This window comes from Cnephaeus nilssonii (assembly GCF_951640355.1).
Source record: "Cnephaeus nilssonii genome assembly, chromosome: 4".
In the NCBI taxonomy this organism is placed as follows: Eukaryota; Metazoa; Chordata; class Mammalia; order Chiroptera; family Vespertilionidae; genus Cnephaeus; species Cnephaeus nilssonii.
The window spans coordinates 41682025-41703815 of record NC_137075.1 but is presented as its reverse complement, the minus strand read 5'-3'; the positions used below and the strand labels follow the sequence as shown (position 1 = coordinate 41703815).

Sequence of the window (21791 nt, the reverse complement as noted above, 5' to 3'; positions counted from 1 at the left end):
TTTTCCAGATTCCTGAACCCTTCTACATGCTGAGAAACACCCCGGCAATTAGCTATATTAATTCAAGCTATAACACACCTTCTTTTTCAGAATAAGAAATAATGTACATAGACAACTACAGTAGTTACAGGTTTTGCAATAAGAATTACATGTTTTATGTAAAACAATTTTGGAGTTTCTTCTTAAGATGGCACTCTCTTACATCCTGGTAAATGCTCTAAAAGGATACCTTTGACGAGCACATTGATTTTTCTCAGTTAAGTACCATGTACACATTCCAATTATAAGTATTCTGGTTTCATTGTTCAGCAGGACACCATAGGAGACCAAACCCACTCACTTATAGTCACCACATACAAATTTCATTATTTTTGCAAACACATAAAAGAAAAAAATATGGAAATATTTCCTTTTGATAGGTACTGAATGGAAAAGGAAGTCCTTTTACCAGTAAGTAAATATTTAGCCACAAGGACCACAGTAACAACTACCTTATAATTAACCTGTCAGCATTTGAACACAGGCAATATAGCCTGCCTTAAGGAGGGAAAAGAGGTTTGGGGAAATTATTAATACTAACTGGAACCCATAAAAGGAAAAAGCTTTTAGAAAGAGCCCAGAAATCTGTTTCATTTTGAAACAGTCCCAAACATTTTAGTCAATACTAGATCACTCCTAATCCAGAGGAAATGAGGGGAAAAGAAACATTGAAGAGTAACTTGTTAATTCTAGAACAATGTTATTGAGCTGGGATTTACTTATTCTTTTAGCTGTGCCCAGCTGGTATGGCTCAGTGGTTGAATGTTGACCCAGGAACCAAGAGGTCACTAGTTAGATTCCCACATGGTTTGCAAGTTCTACCTCTGCCCCCCCAAAAAGTTTCTAATATTGCTTTCATCTTATTAATACTAAAATTCTCTCACATTCATTAAGGCAAATATTTTTTATTTTTTAGTTCATAAAAAAATCAATGCAAAAAATAACTTTATTCAAAGTCTTAGTTTAAAGCAGTGTGTCTAAACATGGAGTGTTAGTACCTATTCTTAAGGGTGAGAATTTTCTTTTCCTTTAAAATGAACCCTATACTATTCCCTTACAGGGCTCCTACAAAACCTAGAAAGTAGGTCAGAATTTAGTCTGTGAGAGTAGAATTCTCTCTAACATATGGCTCGACTAAGAAAAAGGGTAGTTTAATAACTGAAAATAATTCAAAAAGCTTGAAATAGGGAGTTTGTGGTTATTTTCACTCCATCAGAATACTCATTCATTCACTCTACAACAAACATTTACTAAATAGTTATCCACCAGAAATTGTGCTGCCAAAGAGAACTACATTGCAATTCTATTAACAATATCCACTAAAAAAATTTAATTTGCCTTTGACCTTATAGGATAATTCTACTTGTTTCACTATGTTGTATTTCAACCTTATTTAGGAAAGGAAGACTTAAATTTGCAAAGTGATTTCTATCATGCAACTCTCAAAAGCCTGAGGCAGATTAGGTCACATAGATATTAACTCCAAATCCAAAGTTTAGTTTTCAAGAAGACAAAATCTCTTGAAATGGAATGTATATCTTATACTTAAAGGAAATATTTTCATTTTTAATACAACATTTATATGTTAGCATTTAGTTGAATTTTGGGGAAAGAAAAATAAAACAAATACAATACCTTTGACTCCACTTGGTTTAACATAAGTGGAATGTCAGAAGTTGCTGAGTTGGGAACACCAAGGGTATCACAGATAGCTTGAACTTCCTGATAAATTTCACTGTTTTTATCTAATTGAGAATTTTTACGTTTCTTGTTCTGTAATATCTGTAAAGCTTGAAGTTCTGTACTTAAAAATACTATAAGAAAAAGGAAAAACAAATAATGTTAAAATGTACACAAACTCCTTAAAAATCCCATTTCTGGGTATATATCCAAAGGAACTGAAATCAGGATCTCAAAGAGATATGCATTACCATGTTCACTGCCATATTGTTCACAATAACCAAGATATAGAAACAACTTGTGTTCTTTGACAGATGAATGGGTAAAGAAAATGTGGTATATACATACAAAGGAATATTATTCGGCCATTAAAAAGAAGGAAATCCAGCCATTTGTAACCACATGGATGAACCTGGAGGCCATTGTGCAAAGTGAAAAAAGTCAGACACAGGAGCACAAATACTACATGTCACTGTGATGAGAAACCTAAAACAGTCAAACTCATAATACAGAAAGTAGAATAATGGTTGCCAGGGACAGGGTGAAACACAGACTTATTAGTCAAATATAAATTTTTTAAGAACTAGTGATCTGTTTTAATGAACTTTTAAAATCAGGGGGACCTTGGCATAAGTCCCCATGAGCCAAGTTGGATACATAGTGATCAGATTATATAACATAAGTCCTAGAGATCCACTACTTCATAGAATTGTGGCTACAGTTAACAGCACTATACTGTAATTTTTAAATACATTTTTATTCTAATATTTTATTTTATTTTTATTGAATAAATCTTTATTGTTCAGATTATTACAATTGTTTCTCCTTTTTTTCCCCCATAGCTCTCCTCCACCTGGTTCCCACTCCTCCCTCTGCCCTTACCTCCCCTCCAGTCTTCATCCATAGGTGTACGATTTTTGTCCAGTCTCTTCCCGTACCCCCACACAGACACCCCTTTCCCCCTGAGAATTATCAATCCACTCCCATTCTATGCCCGATTCTATTATATTCACGTTTATTCTATTCCTCAGATTTTTAATTCACTTGATTTTTAGATTCACTTGTTGATAGATATGTATTTGTTGTTCATTATTTTTATCTTTACTTCTTTCTTCTTCTTCCTCTTCTTAAAGAATACCTTTCAGTCTTTCATATAATACTGGTTTGGTGGTGATGAACTCCTTTAGCTTTTTCTTATCTGTGAAGCTCTTTATCCGCCCTTCAATTCTGAATGATAACTTTGCTGGGTAGAGTAATCTTGGTTACTCTATGTTCATCACTTTGAATATTTCTTGCTGTTCATCACTTTGAATATTTCTTGCCACTCCCGTCTGGCCTGCATAGTTTCTGTTGAGAAATCAACTGATAATCGTATGGGTGCTCCCTTGTAGGTAACTAACTGTTTTTCTCTTGCTGCTTGTAAGATTCTCTCATTGTCTTTTGCCCTTGGCATTTTAATTATGATGTGTCTTGGTGTGGTCCTCTTTGGATTCCTTTTGTTTGGGGTTCTGTGCGCTTCCTGGACTTGTAAGTCTATTTCTTTCACCAGGTGGGTGAAGTTTTCAGTCATTATTTCTTCAAATAGGTTTTCAGTATCTTGCTCTCTCTCTTCTTCTGGCATCCCCATAATTCTGATGTTGGTACGCTTGAAGTTGTCCTAGAGGCTCCTTACACTATCTTCAACTTTTTGGATTCTCTTCTCTTCTTGCTTCTCCAGATGGTAAACAATACAGTAAAAGTCTTCTTCCCACCACAGATCCTCAGATTCCCCTTTCCCTGAAGCAATCACCATTAGTTTCTTGGCTATCTTTTTAGGCATATATGTATATGTATATTTAGTATATGTATCTACCACCTATGCACTTTAATTTCTTTTCTACAAGACATACTACAAATGTTCTGTATATTCAATTTTTATTTGCCAATATAACTTAGAGACCATTCCACATCAGCACATTTGATCTGTTCTCATTCTTATAGCTACAAAATGGTATCATTGCAAAGATGTGTATCACTGCAAAGATGTACCATCACTTCTTAACTACTACGAACAATGCCATAGTGAACATCCTTTTCATATATCTTTGTACACTTGGGGAAATAAATACGTATACCTAATCATAAAATTGCCAAGCCAAACGGCAGGTGAATTTCAATGGTATTAATAAACCCTTCCAGAGGTTGTGCCAGTTATTCTCCCACGACACTCTAATGCCTATCGTATATGAGAACGCTTATTCTCCCAAACTTTATTATGACTTAAAAAAAAAATTTGGGGGGGGGAGGGTATTGGCTAGGCTGATAAGTGAAAAAAAAATGATACCCTATCATTTTATTTTTTTATAACTCTAACTTTGAGGGATATTATGCATCTTTTCATGTTTAACAGTGATTTAAGAAATTTTTTTCTGTAGAATGCCTTTGTCTTATGTGCATTATATATTTTTCCAGATTTTTTTCTTCTTGATTTACAAAAGTCCTCCACATAGTAAGGAATTGGGCCCTTTTTATTTTATACATGTTGCACACACTTCCAAGAAGATGAAGAGGTTCTTATATATGTTTTCAACACAGTCAAACCAAAGATAAAAATGGAATAGATGCTGGTAAAATTGTGAACTGGTATAACCTTTCTGGAGCAAAATATAGCAATATATACTTAGACCAGAGATCTTTTTTTTAAATGTTCATAATCTAGCCCTAGCCCGTTTGGCTCAGTGGATAGAGCATCAGCCCTCAGACTGAAGGGTTGAGGGTTCGATTCCAGTCAAGGGCACGTACCGTGATTGCAGGCTCAATCCCCAGTCCGGGGCCGGGGTACGTGTGAAAGGCAACTAATCAATGTGTCTCTCTTACATCAATGATTCTCTCTCATTGTCTCATTCCTTCCACTCTGTCTAAAAAATCAGTGGAAAAATATCCTCAGGTGAGGATTAACAAAAAAAAGTTCATAATCTAAGTAAAAGTAATCCAAAATTATAAAGAAATTAATGTAAAGTAGAAAAAAATAAAACACCCAAATTTGCCCTAACCAGTTTGACTCAGTGCATAGAGCGTCAGCCTGCGGACTCAAGGGTCCCAGGTTCGGTTCCGGTCAAGGGCATGTACCTTGGTTGCTGGCACATACCCAGTAGGGAGTGTGCAGGAGGCAGCTGATCGATGTTTCTCTCTCATCGATGTTTCTAACTCTCTATCCCTCTCCCTTCCTGTCTGTAAAAAATCAATAAAAAATGTATATTTTTTTAAATCACCCAAATTCGAAACCTATTAAATAAATGTATGTCCATAGCATAGAATGTTATGTAACCAATTTAAATATTTTTAAAATATTACGTGATGGGGACATGCTCACAATATATTAATTGAAGAGGAAGAGGAGAAGGAACTATATCTGTAACAAGATCTCAATCTTATTTAAATGCGGTGGACAAAGGAAAGAGAGAAGGAAAAGAAAATACGCCAAAAAGTAATGCACAATTCTCTCTGAGAAGTGAGATTATAAATGATTTTGTTCTTTACAATTTTATCTACTCTGTAAGATTTCTATGATAAGCATGCGATTTCTTTATAACATCATAACATAAAATTTACCATTCTATTTTTTAAGTGTACAATGGCATCAAGTACATTCACATTGTTGTGCAACCATCACCACATCCATCTCCAGAACTTTTTCATCTTCCCCAGCTAAAATTCTGTACCCATTTAACACTAACTTTCCAACTTACTCCACCCCCAAGCATGTATTTTCATAATCAGAAAAGCTATACCAACTTCTCCTATATCTCCTCTTTGATTTTACTTGCACCAGAAGCCTATCTTACCATTACTGCTGAGCTCCTTCACAGTTAAGTCAAAAAGGGAAACATGATGAATTCCATAGTTCTCACTGACTGGCATAAAGAACATTCAAGTTCCTCTTCTAGGCCATGCTTCTTAGCTTCCTTTCTATTCCAATATACCTAAGGGATACTATGACCTCCCATTAATAACAATGGTTCATTACGTCAGTGACTCACACTGAATAAAAGGAAGATGGGAAAATAGTATAAGAAATGAGGGGGAAGACATAATATTTATTCCACCCAACACACAATGTAATTCAAATGTCAACACTTCCAGCATCATCACTAGTTAAACACACACACAATTCCTGCTCTAGTGCAACAAACATTACTAACACTAGAGCCTACAAGGAATATATCACAGGGATCTTTTTATAAATGGTACAACCTAAAACAATAGAAATCTTCAATAACAGATGTTAGAAAAATTATTTCAAATGGTCATTTTTTGCAGAACTTTCAAAAGAGCATAAAATTTAACTGAACTAAAAAAGTTTTGAAGGGACCCAGTGCAAATAAATGGATTTTTATTAATGGTAGTTGTTTGGATATAGGGTAATTTTACTGCAAATTAACCCGATGAAAATAGGTCACACTTGCCCAGGCCAGGTAGCTCAATTGATTAGAGCATCGTGCTACTCCAAGGTTGTGGGTTCAATCCCCAGTCAAGACACATACAAGAATTAACCAAAGAATGTGTAAATTAGTAGAACAACAAATCGATGTCTCTCTCTCCCCCGCCCCCCGCCCCTTATTCTCTTTCTCTAAATCAATAAATAAAAACCTTTAAAAATGAAAAATAGGCCACACTCACTAGAACTCTTGTGGTCCAAGGGTGCAATTTTTTTTTTTAATTGATATATCCCTAATGCCTAGAGTAGTTTCTGGTACAATAGTAAGTGATCAATACATATTTCTGAACCTACCACTATCACTCAAAGACTATCACTAAAGCAAGATCTAATAATCTGCTTAGTAGGCTAGTTTCAAATAATTTTATGATTAAATAGAACTTTAGAGATCACCAACTTTAGCCACCTAGCCACAAATGCTAAGAGATTCATTAAGTGAAGGAAAAAAATTATTAAAATACTCCATAAATCACAAACAGGTCAAATAAATCATAAGTGTTAGAAATCTTAAACTAGTAGAATTCATTAGTAGAATTTATACTACCTTTATATAAATATCCGAGTCAGCTTCATATTTTAAGTCAAATATTAAAACCTTTTAAATTTAAATATATAAGATATCTAATGCTTCATTAATAAAATTTTTGACTTAAAAATAATTTTTTACTTAAAAATTTAAAACAAAGATCAAATACATGCATTTAAATGTTCAAAGAAAGAACTTACATAGAAGTTTCAAGCAGTCATCCTTCTTTTTTAGACGCTCTTTAATATCTCCTGATATGAGTACAGAATATGGACATGCCATTTCTTTTAAAAAACCACTTATCTCAAGCTGGAAGCTTTCTAGATCATCTCTCCCTTCAAAAAAGAAAAATCACAAAACATTTACTGAATATTTACCATATAATCTAATACTATATAATCTACAAGTTCATTTCAATTTCACATTCAATTCTCAATTTTCCTTTTGACATTAAATCCTTACATGTGTGACCCCAAAGCTTAGGTAAAGGTAACCAAATAATTTCTACATTTAGAAAGTTACACTTAAATTCAGAAACATAAGTATCAATTTAAAAATATAAATGTTATTGTGAGATTATATTTTTATATTTAAATTTGATTAGTATTTTCCAATATATGTTCCATAAAGCAGATAAAATGGGAATATTTTTGTATGAGTAATGAAAATATTAAAAGCATTATTATGGCTATAATTATTAACTGGCTTCAGAGCAAATGATATTTCTATGGATTCAGATTATAAATGCAGTCATCTAATTAAGCCTCACTGCTTATCTTTCTTTCATAACCTAATTATATGGGAGCCTATGTCATGTGTTTTGAATTTAGCTTATCTTACTTAGTTTCAAGGGAATTCTATTAGATTTGGCAAGAAGAAAAAAAAAAGCAATATAAAAAAGACAGCTTCAAAAGGGAACTCTACTTTGTCCCCTAGCAAATGCCCAATAATTTATTTTTTCATTTTATTACACCATCTGAAATTCTACCAAAGACCCACAATGACTCCAGTTACCAAGACAGCAATGCATTAAACTTTATGAACAAGTACAGGAATCCTATATAATAAAGAGGTAATATGCAAATTAACCCTCACGCCCTCACAAGATGGCTGCCTACGACCAGGCAGGCAGGGGGTTAGTGAGGGACAATCAAATGACTGAACAGCAGTCTGCAAGGGGCGACCAGGCCAGTGGGGTGGGCCGTGAGGGGCAATCAGGCTGGTGGGGGGAGCAGTTGGGGGTGATCAGGCCAGCAGGGGGGACATTTGGGGGTGACCAGGCCAGCAGGGGGGGGCAGTTGGGGGTGATTAGGCTGGCAGGGGGGGCAGTGAGGGGCAACTAGGCCAGTGGGTGGGGCAGTTGGGGGCGACCTGGTCGGCAGCAAGGGGCAATTAGGGGTGACCAGGAAGGCAGGCAGGCAGGTGAGCAATTAGGAGCCAGTGGTCCAGGATTGTGAGAGGCATGTCCAACTGCCGGTTTAGGCCCGATCCCTGGGATCGGGCCTAAACCGGCAGTCAGACATCCCACGAGGGGTCCCGGATTGGAGAGGGTGCAGGCTGGGCTGAGGTGACACCCCCCTGCCCCGTGCACAAATTTCATGTACCGGGCCTCTAGTATTTTATAAGAGCATTCCTATGTGAATCCAGGTCCTGAGTTATAGGCTCTGTAATACAACTTAAATTAGGGATTACATGTACTTAAAAAAAACACAAAAAAACAACAACAAAACCCCACCTTAATTCAAAATAAGCAGCATTCAAAAATTAAACTTCTTAAATAACCAAATTCAGAGTCTACTTTTTCTTAAAAATACTAAGGTTAAGACAGTAGATAAACAAAATTTGTTTATAATCTTATACAAATTTTAAGAATGAATTTTGGATTAATAGAACATTTAATCCAAAGATATTTAATACAATATATTAAAGTTCTTAATATCAATGATTTTTCTTTGTATAGATTTTTCTTTTTCTAGTACATTTTAGATAAAACTGAAAATCATAAGCTATCATTTCATTTTACTATTAAACAAAAAAGTAAATAAACACAATGGCAATACCAGCTGAAGTGATACTTTCTTCCAAGCTGCATAATGATTTTATTTGAGAGCCTAACCAAACACAGAGCTCTGAAAACTCAGGTGAAGATAGTCCACCCTCAGCTGCCTTGGTAAGGGCTTGCTCTTCTAACAGTGGTCCCTTATACCTAGAAAGAAAGACATAAAAGGTTAAAAATTAACAAAAACCTCATATTCTTTATCACAACCTACTGCCTGTTTTTGTAAATAAAGTTTTATCAGAGTACATCTGATAAATGTATCCATTTACAGACTGTCTCTGGCTGCTTTCACACTGCAATGACAGAGTCGAGTCATTGTGACAGAAATAGCATGGCCAGCAAAGCCTAAAATTTCTACTATCTGCTCTGTTATAGAAATGGTTTACTGATTTGTGCTCTATATAATTAACATTTGGCTTTTTCCCTATATTTTAACATCTTTTAGTAAAATTATCAACCAATTTTAAGAGAAATATTACATATAATAAAGTCAAATAGAGCTAAGTCTAATAATTATACTGGTTACAAGAATAAGAAAAAAGGAAGTAGTAACAAAACAGATGCAAATTTTAAATTTAAAAAATTAAAGTTGAAAAAGACCTATGAGATCATTTTAATCTAAACCATTTATTTTGTAATTTTACTAGAGGTCCAGTGCACAGATTCATGCACTGGGGGGCATGGCCTGTGGGGATCGGCCCCCTGTGGGAGCACTGCTCATCCTGGTCAGCTGAGCGGTGAGTGTATAACCCCTAGTGGTCAGTGGACGTCATAGCAACTGGTCGACCGGTTGTTCTGGTCATTCTGCCATTCGGTCACTGGGCTTTTATGTATACAGATACTTTCAAACACTGCTACAAAGTGTACTTGAATAGTACCTTAAATTTTTTAACCATCTTATAAATTACCTTAATTGAATTAGATATCAGTTTTCTACTTTAGTCCTCTTTCTGCAATTGAGCTTTTATTTCACATTATAAACTTAGATTTTAACATATTTGATGAGTTTTAATCCACTGTAGTTATTTTTCTTTTCAAACAGTCCTATCTTTGGTTAGTGAGAGGCCATTCTTTTTTTTTTTTAATAAATCTTTATTGTTCAGATTATTACAATTGTTTCTCCTTTTTTTCCCCCATATCTCCCCATCACCCGGTTCCCCGCCCCCCCCCCCCCGTTGTCCTTATCCATAGGTGTATGATTTTTGTCCAGTCTCTTCCCATACCCCCCACACAGACACCCCTTTCCCCCTGAGAATTATCAATCCACTCCCATTCTATGCCTCTGATTCTATTATGTTCACCAGTTTATTCTGTTCCTCAGATTTTGAATTCACTTGATTTTAAGAATCACTTGTTGATAGATATTTGTTGTTCATAATTTTTATCTTTACTTTTTTCTTCTTTTTCCTCTTTTTAAAGAATACCTTTCAGCATTTCATATAATACTGGTTTGGTGGTGATGAACTCCTTTAGCTTTTTTTTTTTTTTATCTGTGAAGCTCTTTATCTGCCCTTCAATTCTGAATGATAACTTTGCTGGGTAGAGTAGTCTTGGTTGTAGGTTCTTGCTATTCATCACTTTGAATAATTCTTGCCATTCCCGTCTGGCCTGCATAGTTTCTGTTGAGAAATCAGCTGACAGTCGTATGGGTGCTCCCTTGTAGGTAACTAACTGTTTTTCTCTTGCTGCTTGTAAGATTCTCTCTTTGTCTTTTGCCCTTGGCATTTTAATTATGATGTGTCTTGGTGTGGTCCTCTTTGGATTCCTCTTGTTTGGGGTTTTGTGCGCTTCCTGAACTTGGAAGTCTATTTCTTTCACCAGGTGGGGGAAGTTTTCTGTCATTATTTCTTCAAATAGGTTTTCAGTATCTTGCTCTCTCTCTTCTGGCACCCCAAAAATTCGGATATTGGTATGCTTAAAGCCATCCCGGAGGCTCCTTATGCTATCCTCACACTTTTGGATTCTTCTTTCTTTCCGCCTCTCTGGTTGGGTGTTTTTTTCTTCCTCATATTCCAGATCTTTGGTTTGACTCTTCGGGTGCGGTGGTCTACTCTGTATATTCTTTATTTCAGACAGTGTATGCATAATTTCTGACTGGTCCTTTTCCATTTTTTTTGGTATTCTCATTAAGGTCCTTGAAGGTCTCTTCAAGTTTCTCAGCGGTTTTTAGAAGATTCTTGAGTAACCTTATAAATATGGTTCTGAACACTGTGTCGTCCATTAGTTTGCTTTCATCTATCTCTCCTACTTGTGACATACTTCGATGTCTCCACATTTTGGCTGCCTCCCTGTGTTGATGGAGTGGCTTTGTGTGGTCGGTGACCTATAGGGGCCGGTAGCTCAGCTTCCCCAATCACCCTAGGTGGTCGCTCTTGTACTCCCCTTTGTGGGCTGAGTGGAAAGTCTTGGTGTAGTTAAAAGCCCTGATTGCTGTTGGTACACTGGGAGGAATTGACCTCCGGTCTAATTGGTTGTGAGGGCCTGCTGTGTCTATAACGGAAGAATTGCTGTGCTGGAGACACAGTAGGGCTTTGGTGCTCACTGAGTCTGCCTCTTGAATGTGTCCCTTATGAGAGTGGTTGAAATCTGGTGTCGTCCACACTGACAGAAAAGTCACTCTCATTCTCCGACCAGCCAAGAGTCCCGTAGGCATCTGGGTCCCCCGCGTGTCCCCAGAAACTGGAGTTCAGAGTGGTTGGGATTGTTGGTATCACTGGCGGGAGTTGATCTCCAAGCCAGTTGGCTGTGAGGATCAGCAGTATCTCCACTGGGAGAGCTTTTGTGCTCAGCTTGGATGGGGCGGAGTCTCAGTGTGACGCAGACAAGCTTTGGTTTCCCGTCTGCTCCGCCCTAAGAGGGGCGGTTTCTCCGTGCCCGAATTAATGGCTGTGCGCCTCTGAGAGAAGGCAGCTTTCGAGCCTCTCCCACTGCCTAACAGACCAGTTTCTCCCCAGCTGGGGCTGGATTTCAGTGCAGACTGGAGGTTTTGTTTTTCTCCCAAAAGAGAAATCCAGTCACTAGGAGGGCTGTGCTCAGCTTGGATGGGGCGGAGTCTCAAAATGGCGCATACAAACTTGGTTTCCGTCCGCGCCGCCCTAAGAGGGCTGGTTTCTCCGTGCCCTAATCAATCCTAATCAATGGCTGCACGCCTCTGAGAGAAGGCAGCTTTGGAGCCTCGCCCGCTGCCAAACAGACCAGTTTCTCCCCGACCGCAGCTGGATTTCAGTGCAGTCAGGAGGTTTTGTTTTTCTCCCAAACGAGAAAGCTAGCCACGCAGCATCTGCTGCCCTCCCTCTCCGCGCGCTGCGAGCAAGCCTGCCGCGTATTCAGCCGCCCGCCCTTTCTGCGCTCACGGATCTCCGCACCTCCACAGCTCCTGAGGCTCAGCGTCCTCCTCTCTTTTTTTCTCTAGTTGTAGGTTTTCCACTCTGCCCGCTTTCCGGTGGTTCTGGACGGTGTGCGCTCTGTTTTCCAGTTGTAGTTTCAAAATTGTTGTGGTAGGCAACAGTTAGGTGTTTACCTTATGCCGCCATCTTGGTTTCTCCTTAAAGGTTGGTTTTAGATCGTGAGAGGCCATTCTTGTTTGATTTATCCCCAGTATTCTTTGAATACTTTCCTTGATTTCTTTGACATGATGTTCTTGTCCTGAACTTGTAATTGTCCATTTCTCCAAGAAGCCCTGATTCTTTTTAATGGTATTTAGAGTACACAACCTGGTACTAAAGGTTAGTCACTGTATCTGAAGCTTTTTCAAAAAATTTATATCAGGATTTCACATTGCTATTTCCAATTCAAACTTAGAATTGTGGGTTTTTTATCTAATTTGTATTTTTATCTATTTTCTCTAAAATTGTGGTTTTTACTATTTTTATCTATTTTCAATAAAAAATACGGTTTCTAATGACATTTATATAATCCTAGTAAAAAACATAAGTTACATAAGTTTCAGAGTAGGAAAATCAGCATTTTTACTAACAACAAAATCACTGAAAACAATTTATGTTTTTATGTTTTAGAATATATTCCAGTAAGGATATATTTTTTAAAATTCCTTTCTGTGATTAAACCACCTACTCAACATATTGACAGACCTTTGTTTTGCTTTAAAATTTAGAAATTTGTCTCTCGTTTTGTCCTGATTTCATTTTTAATTTTGCTTTATAATTATGTAAGACATTTATATGGTTTCAAAGTCTAATTTACAAAACAAGATACATTCAGACAAATCTACTTAATAATCTCAATTGTGTTCCCTCTACTCTAGTTCCCTCCCTCCCCCAAAGGTAACCATATTTATTAGTTTTGAGATGTCATTCCACAACGTTTTTAAAAACAAACATAAATATACTTTTCCTTTTTTTAGATAAAAGGTAGCCTACTACATATTGTCCTATTCCATGCTTTAAGCACATATATATTCACATACACATATTTACATACTAGTGGCCCAGTGCACGAAATTCATGCACGGGGGGTGGGGGGGGGGGATTATTCCTTAGCCTGGCCTGCACCCTCTCCAATCTGGGACTCCTCGAAGGATGTCCTACTGCCGGTTTACAGGGATCGGGCCTAAGCTGGCAGTCGGACATCCCTCTTGCAATCTGGGACTGCTGGCTCCTAACCGCTCACCTGCCTGCCTGCCTGCCTGCCTGCCTGATTGCCCCTAACCACTCTGCCTGCCAGCCTGCTTGCCCCCAACTACACCCTGCCACCAGCCTGCTTGCCCCCAAATGACCCCCCTGCCAGTCTGATCACCCCCAACTTCCCCCCCGTGCCAGTGTGCTCGCCCCCAACTGCCTCCCCTGCCGGCCTGCTCACCCCCAACTGCCCCCACTGCTGGCCTGCTCGCCCCCACTTTCCCTCCCCACTGGCCTGCTCGCCCCCAACTGCCCCCCTGCTGCCCTGCTCACTCCAAACTGCCCCCCCCACTGTCCTGATCACCTCCAAATGACCCCCACTGAAGGCCTGCTCGCCCCCAACTGGCCCCCCTGCTGGTCTGCTTACCCCCAATGGCCCCGCCCCCCACCAGCCTGAGCACCCACAACTGCCCTTTCCTCTTGGCCTCTAACTGCCTCTACCTCGGCCCTACCACCATGGCTTCGTCCAGAAAAACGTCCGGAAGGTCTCCTGGAAGGTCTCGCAGTCTAATTAGCATATTACCCTTTTATTAGTATAGATACTAGAGATCAATAGAAATACTACTCAATCATTTTTATTGTCATATAGTACCTCTCTGTCTGGATGCACCCTAGTTTATTCACTATGCCCTTACTGAAGGACATTTGGGTTAGTACATCCTTTTCCTATTATAAAATCTGGCAGATTTTTGTCAGTATATATCTGGGAAAGATTCCTGGAGTTGGGACTGTTAGGTCAAAGAGTAAATGGATATGTAATTTTGCAGGATACTATTATATTTTCTTCTACAGGGGTTGTGTAAGTACCCATTCCTCATAATTCACCACAGTTGTCAAACATTTGGATTTTTGACTATCTGGTATCTCAGTATAGTTTTAATTTACATTTCTCTTATGAGCAAGGCTGTACATCTTTTCACATGTTTATAGGCCATTTGCATTTCTTTTTCTCTGAATTCTCTGGTCGTATCTCATGAAGTATATTTTCAAACCTCCATTTTACAGGTAAGAAATTAAGGGTTAATGAGGTTAGGATACCTGCTTTATAAATACTAGGCCAGGCTCAGTGCTAGTCACATATATATATATTCATATTTATAAATATACTAGGAGCCCGTTGCACGAAGTTTTGTGCAATAGACTTTTCCTTCACCTGGCTGCTGGCACCAGTTTTCCGCCAGCAGCAGTTTTCCTCTGGCCACCCGCCGATCAGAGCACCTCCCGCCAGCACGATCGACCACCCCGAGAGGAACTCCGATCGGGAGGCGCTCCGATCGGGCAGGTGGCCAGAGGAAAACTGCTGCTGGCGGAAAACTGGTGCCAGCAGCCACACAATCAGCCACCCCGAGTTCCGCCACCAGCGTCTTCCACAGCGCCGGCCAAAGCAGCGCCGGCCGTTTAAGCCTGCAGGAGGAGCGGGGGTTGGGGACTTGCGAGTCCCCGCCCCCCGCTCCTACTACCAGCCAATCGGCCACCCTGAGTCCCGCCCCCCGCGCCTCCAGCCGGCCCAATCGTGGGCATAGCGGAGTGATGGTAATTTGCATATTACCATTTTATTAGGTATGATACTCATATTTATAAATATATTTATTTATAATTCGTTTAATGTTTACAGCAATAATTTGAAGTTAGTATTATCCTAATTCTGGGTCAGAAAATAACTATATGATGACATAATATAATTTAAACCCAAATATGACCCCAAATGTTCCATGTGAACTATAAACTTCTGCCTACACTAATAAGGAAACTAAGCCAATAACCTGGCTAAGTTATGCAGTCAGGTAAAGGCAGAGCTGGGACTAGACCACTGTCTTTGCTCCTTTAGCCAAGACTGGTTCCTCTATGCAATTACCTTTCTTCCATGTCTTACAGTGCCTCTCATTGAGATTTAATTCATAAACATCTTTATCTCCCCCTACTTGCTTGCATTTCTGCAATAATCATAAACTCTTAAATAAATGTATCTAATTCATATAGTTGGTGATATTTTCACTCAAATGCCAACCATAATTCAACAAAACTGATTAAATCACCAGAAATAAAGAATTTAAGAATTAAAGATTGTGAGAAAACCCCACAATCTTTAATGCCTCAGGGTTCATCAGATCGATATAAAGAAAAAGAAAAAAAAATGCATTTAACAAACCTAACATCTAATAACAATCACAATACAACTAAAATTTATAAACTGCTCTTATGGTAGGCCAGTGTTATGTGCTTTATGTATATTGCCTCATTTAATTGCCATAATGTCCTAAAAGGTATTATTATGATGCTCTTAGTTTGTTCTATATATTCTTATTTAATTAGGAAAGTGCTACTCTTATTCCAAACATTGGAGATACCTCCCCTAGGCTCAGACACCCTCAGGAGTCCCCCATACAGTGGAACCATAGCTGCTGGTCTGACACTTCAAACTGGGTGATCCAATCTTCGGTCTGTTAGGGCCATTGGCAAACCTACACAAAGACACAGCCAGATCCTAATTTACTTTGTTTTCTATTTTTATTAGGCAGTATGCTAGTATAAAACATGAGATCCTTTCCCCTGTCATCTGCCCAACCTATTGGCTTGCCTCTGATCCAGTTCTCCACTTCTCCCTGCTTCCCAAGTTCTTCCACAATGTTCCATCCATAAACAGCAACTGTCCTATACTGTCAATCTCTTCTCAGAAAGATTATCCCAACCACCTCTAGCTTTGGCCAGTTTACTCTCTCAGATGGCAGGGTTTGTCCTCCTTGCTTCCCAATATAACATCCGTATCATTGCTCCCTCATATTCTTAAAAATATCTCCTGCTCTCTCCAGGCTCAAGCCAGTCAGATTTGCCACCCTCTTTCTCTTGTAATTTTCATCTACCAATCTCTTGGGTACTCCCCAACATTCCCTGTGCTCACTTTTCCTTTCCATTACTTTTTTTTCTTCATTATATTAAGTTTCTTCGAAGCCCACACGTATACCCTATCCAGTACCCTGAGCTCTCAATTCCCTAACTTCCTCTTTTCCATCCTTTGTCACTACATCCTAGACCAGGGGTCCTCAAACTTTTTAAACAGGGGGCCAGTTCACTGTCCCTCAGTCCGTTGGAGGGCCAGATTATAGTTTTAAAAAAACTATGAACAAATTCCTATGCACACTGCACATATCTTATTTTGAAGTAAAAAAACAAAACAGCAAAAACACCCGCATGTGGCCCGCGGGCCGTAGTTTGAGGACGCCTGTCCTAACCTTACTATCACCTGGAACTACTCCACCTTGGAAATCATTAATTCAAATATGTCACTTCCTGACCACAACCTACTATCTACCTTTTCAGCTTGCTCTTTTGACCAGTCACCTACAACTACTCTTTTACTAACCTCCATTCCATTGGTTCCTCCACATTCTCTGCATTTACTAGCTCCCTGCTGTCTTCACTTTCTTCCCTATTCAATTTAGATTCCAATATATTTATTGTGGTGCTAAATAAATACCTATTGCAGAAATGAATCCTTGATACCATCATCTCCTTCAGCTCTAATATCCAATCAATCACTAAGCCCTATAAATGCACTTCTTTCCATATTCACTGCCACTAAGCAACCATCGCTTCTTGCCTAGACTGACTAAATTCTCCAATCCACTCTCCACCTTCCTGACAGAGGTAACTTTTTAAACTAGACATCTAATCACTTCCTTTTTTAAAGTCCTTCAATCATAAAGATGGTGGCATAGGTAAGCACAGTACTCACCTCCTTCCACAACCACATCAAAATTACAACTAAGCTACATAACAACCATCATTCAGAACCGCCTGAAATCTGGCTGAACAGAAGTTCTACAACTAGAGAATTAAAGAAGAAGCCACACTGAGACTGTGAGGGGGACGGGAAGGGGGAGGGCTCCTGCACAGGAGCTCTTCTGGAAGAAGAAAGGGAGCAAGAAATTAAAAACCTACTTGAAAAAATAATGACAGAAAATTTCCCTTACCTGGTGAAAGAAATAGACATATAAGTTCAAAAGCGCAGAGTCCCAATAAAGATGAACCCAAAGAGGCTTACACCAAGATACATCATAATTAAAATGCCAAAGGTTAAAGGTAAAGAAAGAATCTTAAAAGCAAGAGAAAAGCAGTTATTACCTATAAGGGAGTGCCCATATGACTGAGCTGATTTCTCAATCGAAACTTTGCAGGCAAGAAGGGGTTAGCAAGAAATATTCAAAGTGATGAATAGCAAGGACCTACAACCAAGATTATTACTCTACCCAGCAACACTATCATTTAGTATTGAAGATCAGATAAAGAGCTTCACAGACAAGAAAAAGCTAAAGGAGTTCATATCACCAAACCAGTATTACATGAAATGGTGAAGAGTATTCTTTAAGAAGAAAGGAGGAAGGAGGAGAAGGGAAAAGAAGAAAGAGGGAGGAAAAGGGAGGAGAAAGGGGGAGGTGGAGGAAGAGGATAAAAAATATGACAGCAAAATGGCAATAAATATAAAAAATAAATGAACAAGGAATCTAGTGAACAAAATAAACTGATGAATAAAATAGAAATATGGAATAGACTGACGAATCTCAGAGGAAATGAGGGAGGGGGCGTGGGAAGAGATTAACCAAAGAATTTACATGCATACATGCATTACCCATGGACACCGACAATAAGGTGATGAAGGCCTGGGGTGGAGTGGAATATGTGAAGAGGGGGGCAATGGGGGGGGGAGGACATCTGTAATACTCTCAACAATAAAGATTAAAAAATAAATAAATAATTAAAACCCTTCAATTATGTCCCATTGCCGTTATGACAAATAAGGAAGACACAACATAGCCTAAAAGGTGCTGCATGCCCTAGTCTTCACCTAACTCTCCAATCCAATCTTCACCACTCTGGCCTTTGCTCTCTGCTCTCCGGCCTCTTAGCCTCCTTCCAATTCTTCTAATACAGCTCCTTTCCTCTTGTTCTCACTGTAAGGACACCTTTGTCCTCCCTTCCAACCCAACCTCACCTAGTTAACTCCTATTCACCCTTTCTTTTTCAATTCAAATACCACTTCCTCAGAAATCTATGACTAAACTCCCTGAGACTCTATAGGTCCTCCTGTCATGTTATGTCATCCTGTTCTTTTCCTTTAAATCACTTGTTATTAGAGTTAATAAATATCTGTGTGATCATGTCTGTTTCTCCACTAGACTATAGCTCCACAGGACAGGGACCTATTTTGCATACCACGGAATTCTCAGAACAGTATAGAATTGTGCTCAATAAATATTTGAAATAAACTTCTCTCCATAATGGTGGTTTGCAACCTAGGCTGTGAAGCTTGTTTTTAAAAATGCATGCCTGTACTGCATCCCCAAAAAAGATCATGATTCACTCAGCTTATAGCATATACGAGACCGGAACACTTTTTCACAAGCTCCATACATGATTATGATGCACAATGATGGTTGAGATTCACTGTTCTACAAAATCAGAGACTCTCAGAATTGAAAGAGACTTCTGAAATCTCTGCTCCTTTCACAGATGAGAAAACTAAGTTATTTTTACCCTACCATTTATATCAGACCATATCACTACACTGTTCTTTCACATAGATGTCCACTTTTAATTCCTCCCTTTAGTTACCTGACAAACTAAAGTACCTCCATGATATCTCATGTTTCAATCACAATAGAAAATTACTTACAATCTACATAGACAGTATTTTAACTGTTCAAGTATAACACCTACTCAATTATAACACCGATTATAAGTATACAACATCTAGAGGCCCGGTGCACGGAATTCGTGCACTGGAGGGGGGGGAGGGTCCCTCAGCCCAGCCTGAGCCCTCTCGCAGTCCAGGAGCCCTCGGGGGATATCTGACTGCAGCAGAGGCAGGAGAGGCTTCCACCACCACAGCTGCGCTTGCCAGCCGTGAGCCCCCCTTCTGGCTGAACGGCGCTCCCCCTGTGGGAGCACACTGACCACCAGGGGGCAGCGTTGAGCAACTGCCTCCTGGTGGTCAATGCACATCATAGTGACCAGTCATTCCACCATTCGGTCGATTTGCATATTAGCCTTTTATTACACAGGATAGTAATTTTTTTCTACTCTTCATTATCATTGTAAGAAACTTCAAATTCTTGTCCTCAGTTATTTCAGGAAAAATCAACTCTAAAGTGTGTAATTTTTACTTTCCATATTGAATACTCTGAAACTAATTTTCCTTAATAAAAGTCACAAGTTATAGCAAACTTCATTTTTCAAGCACCTATAATATAAACAAATTCAAGGAATAAAGAAAGCAAAAAGGGGACTGACTTTACCTTTTTCATAAACTACAGAATCCCCACTATTCTTATCTGGAATACTTAGGAGCTCAAAACATTTGAGGCCTAAACACTTCAATTAAGTATTTTAACTTCTTGTTCTGGTTACTTCCTTAACCAAGCTAAGTGAAAATTTCCAAGGGATTTCACAGAAGAAAAAAAAAAAAGCCCCTAAATAATCAGTGGCTCTCTTCTTTCATTTGGCAAACATTTACTCAGGATCTACTAAGTGCAGGGCTCTGTAACTTTGGGTCACTTGCAAAGTAGGTGTTAATCAGGGTCCAAAAGCAACAATTGATAAAGGATCAAGTGCAGCTTCAGGAAAAGATAAAGGGAGTGGGGGTTCAAGCTTCACAATAGCACCACAAGGCACAGTCAAATCATTCAAGAAACTCCAGCATGTGGGAAGGCAAACAATTGTGCAGATGGCTCCATTCTCTTTAACGTGCTTTTTTTTTTTTTTTTTACTCTAAACTACCTGGTCCTATGCTTACCTCTGTGCACGCTCTTTTTTGAACTTTTCTTCATTCATTCACCCATTCATTCACCCACTCATTCACCCACGATTTATTGTGCCAGACACCACTGTAGGATGGTACTGGGAATAAGACCAGAAAAGCACCTGTTTTCCTGGAGCTGCCTGGGATGAGGGCGGGCGGGGCATTCCAGATACAATGTGCAGGTCAAGATAAATTGTGAAAAGAATAACAACTATGAAAAAAAAAAACAGGCTAAGTCTGAGGGAGAGGCTATGTTGTATAGATATTGCTGCCCATGCCTGGAAGCATTAGTACCATCCCAGGAGTTCCCACAGCACTTACTAGCATCACTCTGAACAGTAAATACCACACTCTATGGAGCCCGCACGACTATGTAAACTAGTAGTGATCTGAAACTGGCTCTTCCTCCGCCTGGCACATAAATAAGAACACATTACCAAGAAGTAAATACGCTGTTAACGAACGGTGGCTGAATGAATGGACTGAACTAAAACATTTTCTACCGTCAAGGAAGCTGGAGGGATGCGCTCCCGAGGCCTAATGAAGCCACAGGTGAGCCCTAATTAAGCCACCGGTCGCACCCCGCAGGAGACGCCAGCACCTCCCCCCCGGGCGCCGCAACGACGGAGACAAAAATATCCCCCGCGGGCTAGGGACGCGCGTCCGGGGAGGGCTGAGGGCTGATGCTGGCCGGGCCGCGAATGCTGGCTGGGGCGTTCCAGGCCAGGAGTTTGGAAGAGGGGCCACGCGCCCCGGCTCTCCGGCCATACTCCACCCCCAGGCCCCAAACGGATTTCTTTCCCGCCTCCCGCTTAACTCCGTCGGCGCCGGAGGGGGCGAGGCAGGAAAGGAGGCCTGCACCGAGCTGCCGGAGCCCAGCAGAGGCCCACTGGTGGGGGCTGCTGCAGCCAGGCCGAGGGAGAGCTTACGTTTTCGGGGAAAAGACGTTCCTAGGAATACTCACCCCAACGCCTCTAGTGTGTCCAGAACGTCCCCTTCCATCGTGGGTTCGGGACCCGGCTCCGGCCCTCTCATGGTCCTCCGGGAAAAAGCTGTTCGCCGCTCTAAGGAGCCCGCCGGAAACCGGCGTTACCGCGCCAAGGTTCCGGTCGGGATCTCGACTAGGATTGCCTGCGAGTGCCTCTGACTGGGAGCCCAAAGGTTCCCGGCCTGGAGGCAGTCAGTACTCAGACGGCTTTATTTAAAATAATGGTTGCAGCAACCTGGGAGGAATTGGAGAACATTATGTTAAGTGAAATAAGTCAGTCAATGAAAGAGAAATACCACATGATCTCACTCATTTATGGATAATAAAGAACATTATAAACTTGAACAAAAAGATAGATACAGAGACAGTAAAGCATCAAACAGACTGTCAAATTACAAGGGGAAGGTTAGGGAGAGGTGGGGGAGATAGGAGATCAACCGAAGGACTTGTATGCATGCATATAAGCATAACCAATGGATGCAAAACTCTGGGGGGTGGGGGCATATATGGGAGTGGGGTGTGGGGAGGGCAATGGTAAGATATGTACACATATAATACCTTAATAAAAAAATTGGAAAAAAAAACAGTC

At 39.8% G+C, this 21791-nt stretch overlaps 1 protein-coding gene across 1 annotated transcript in view; it reads right to left on the bottom strand.

Annotated features, from left to right (window-relative positions):
- Positions 1-21270, bottom strand: part of FAM98B (family with sequence similarity 98 member B) — a 42986-nt gene extending 21716 nt beyond the window's left edge. Inside the window, exons 1-4 of the mRNA XM_079768916.1 lie at positions 21179-21270; positions 8783-8928; positions 6923-7057; positions 1675-1853 (exon numbers count right to left, since the gene is read on the bottom strand). Coding sequence (XP_079625042.1) covers positions 1675-1853; positions 6923-7057; positions 8783-8928; positions 21179-21249 — 531 coding nt within the window. The 5' untranslated portion in view covers positions 21250-21270. The remainder of the gene's footprint in view (positions 1-1674; positions 1854-6922; positions 7058-8782; positions 8929-21178) is intronic.
- Positions 21271-21791: the final 521 nt, after the last annotated feature.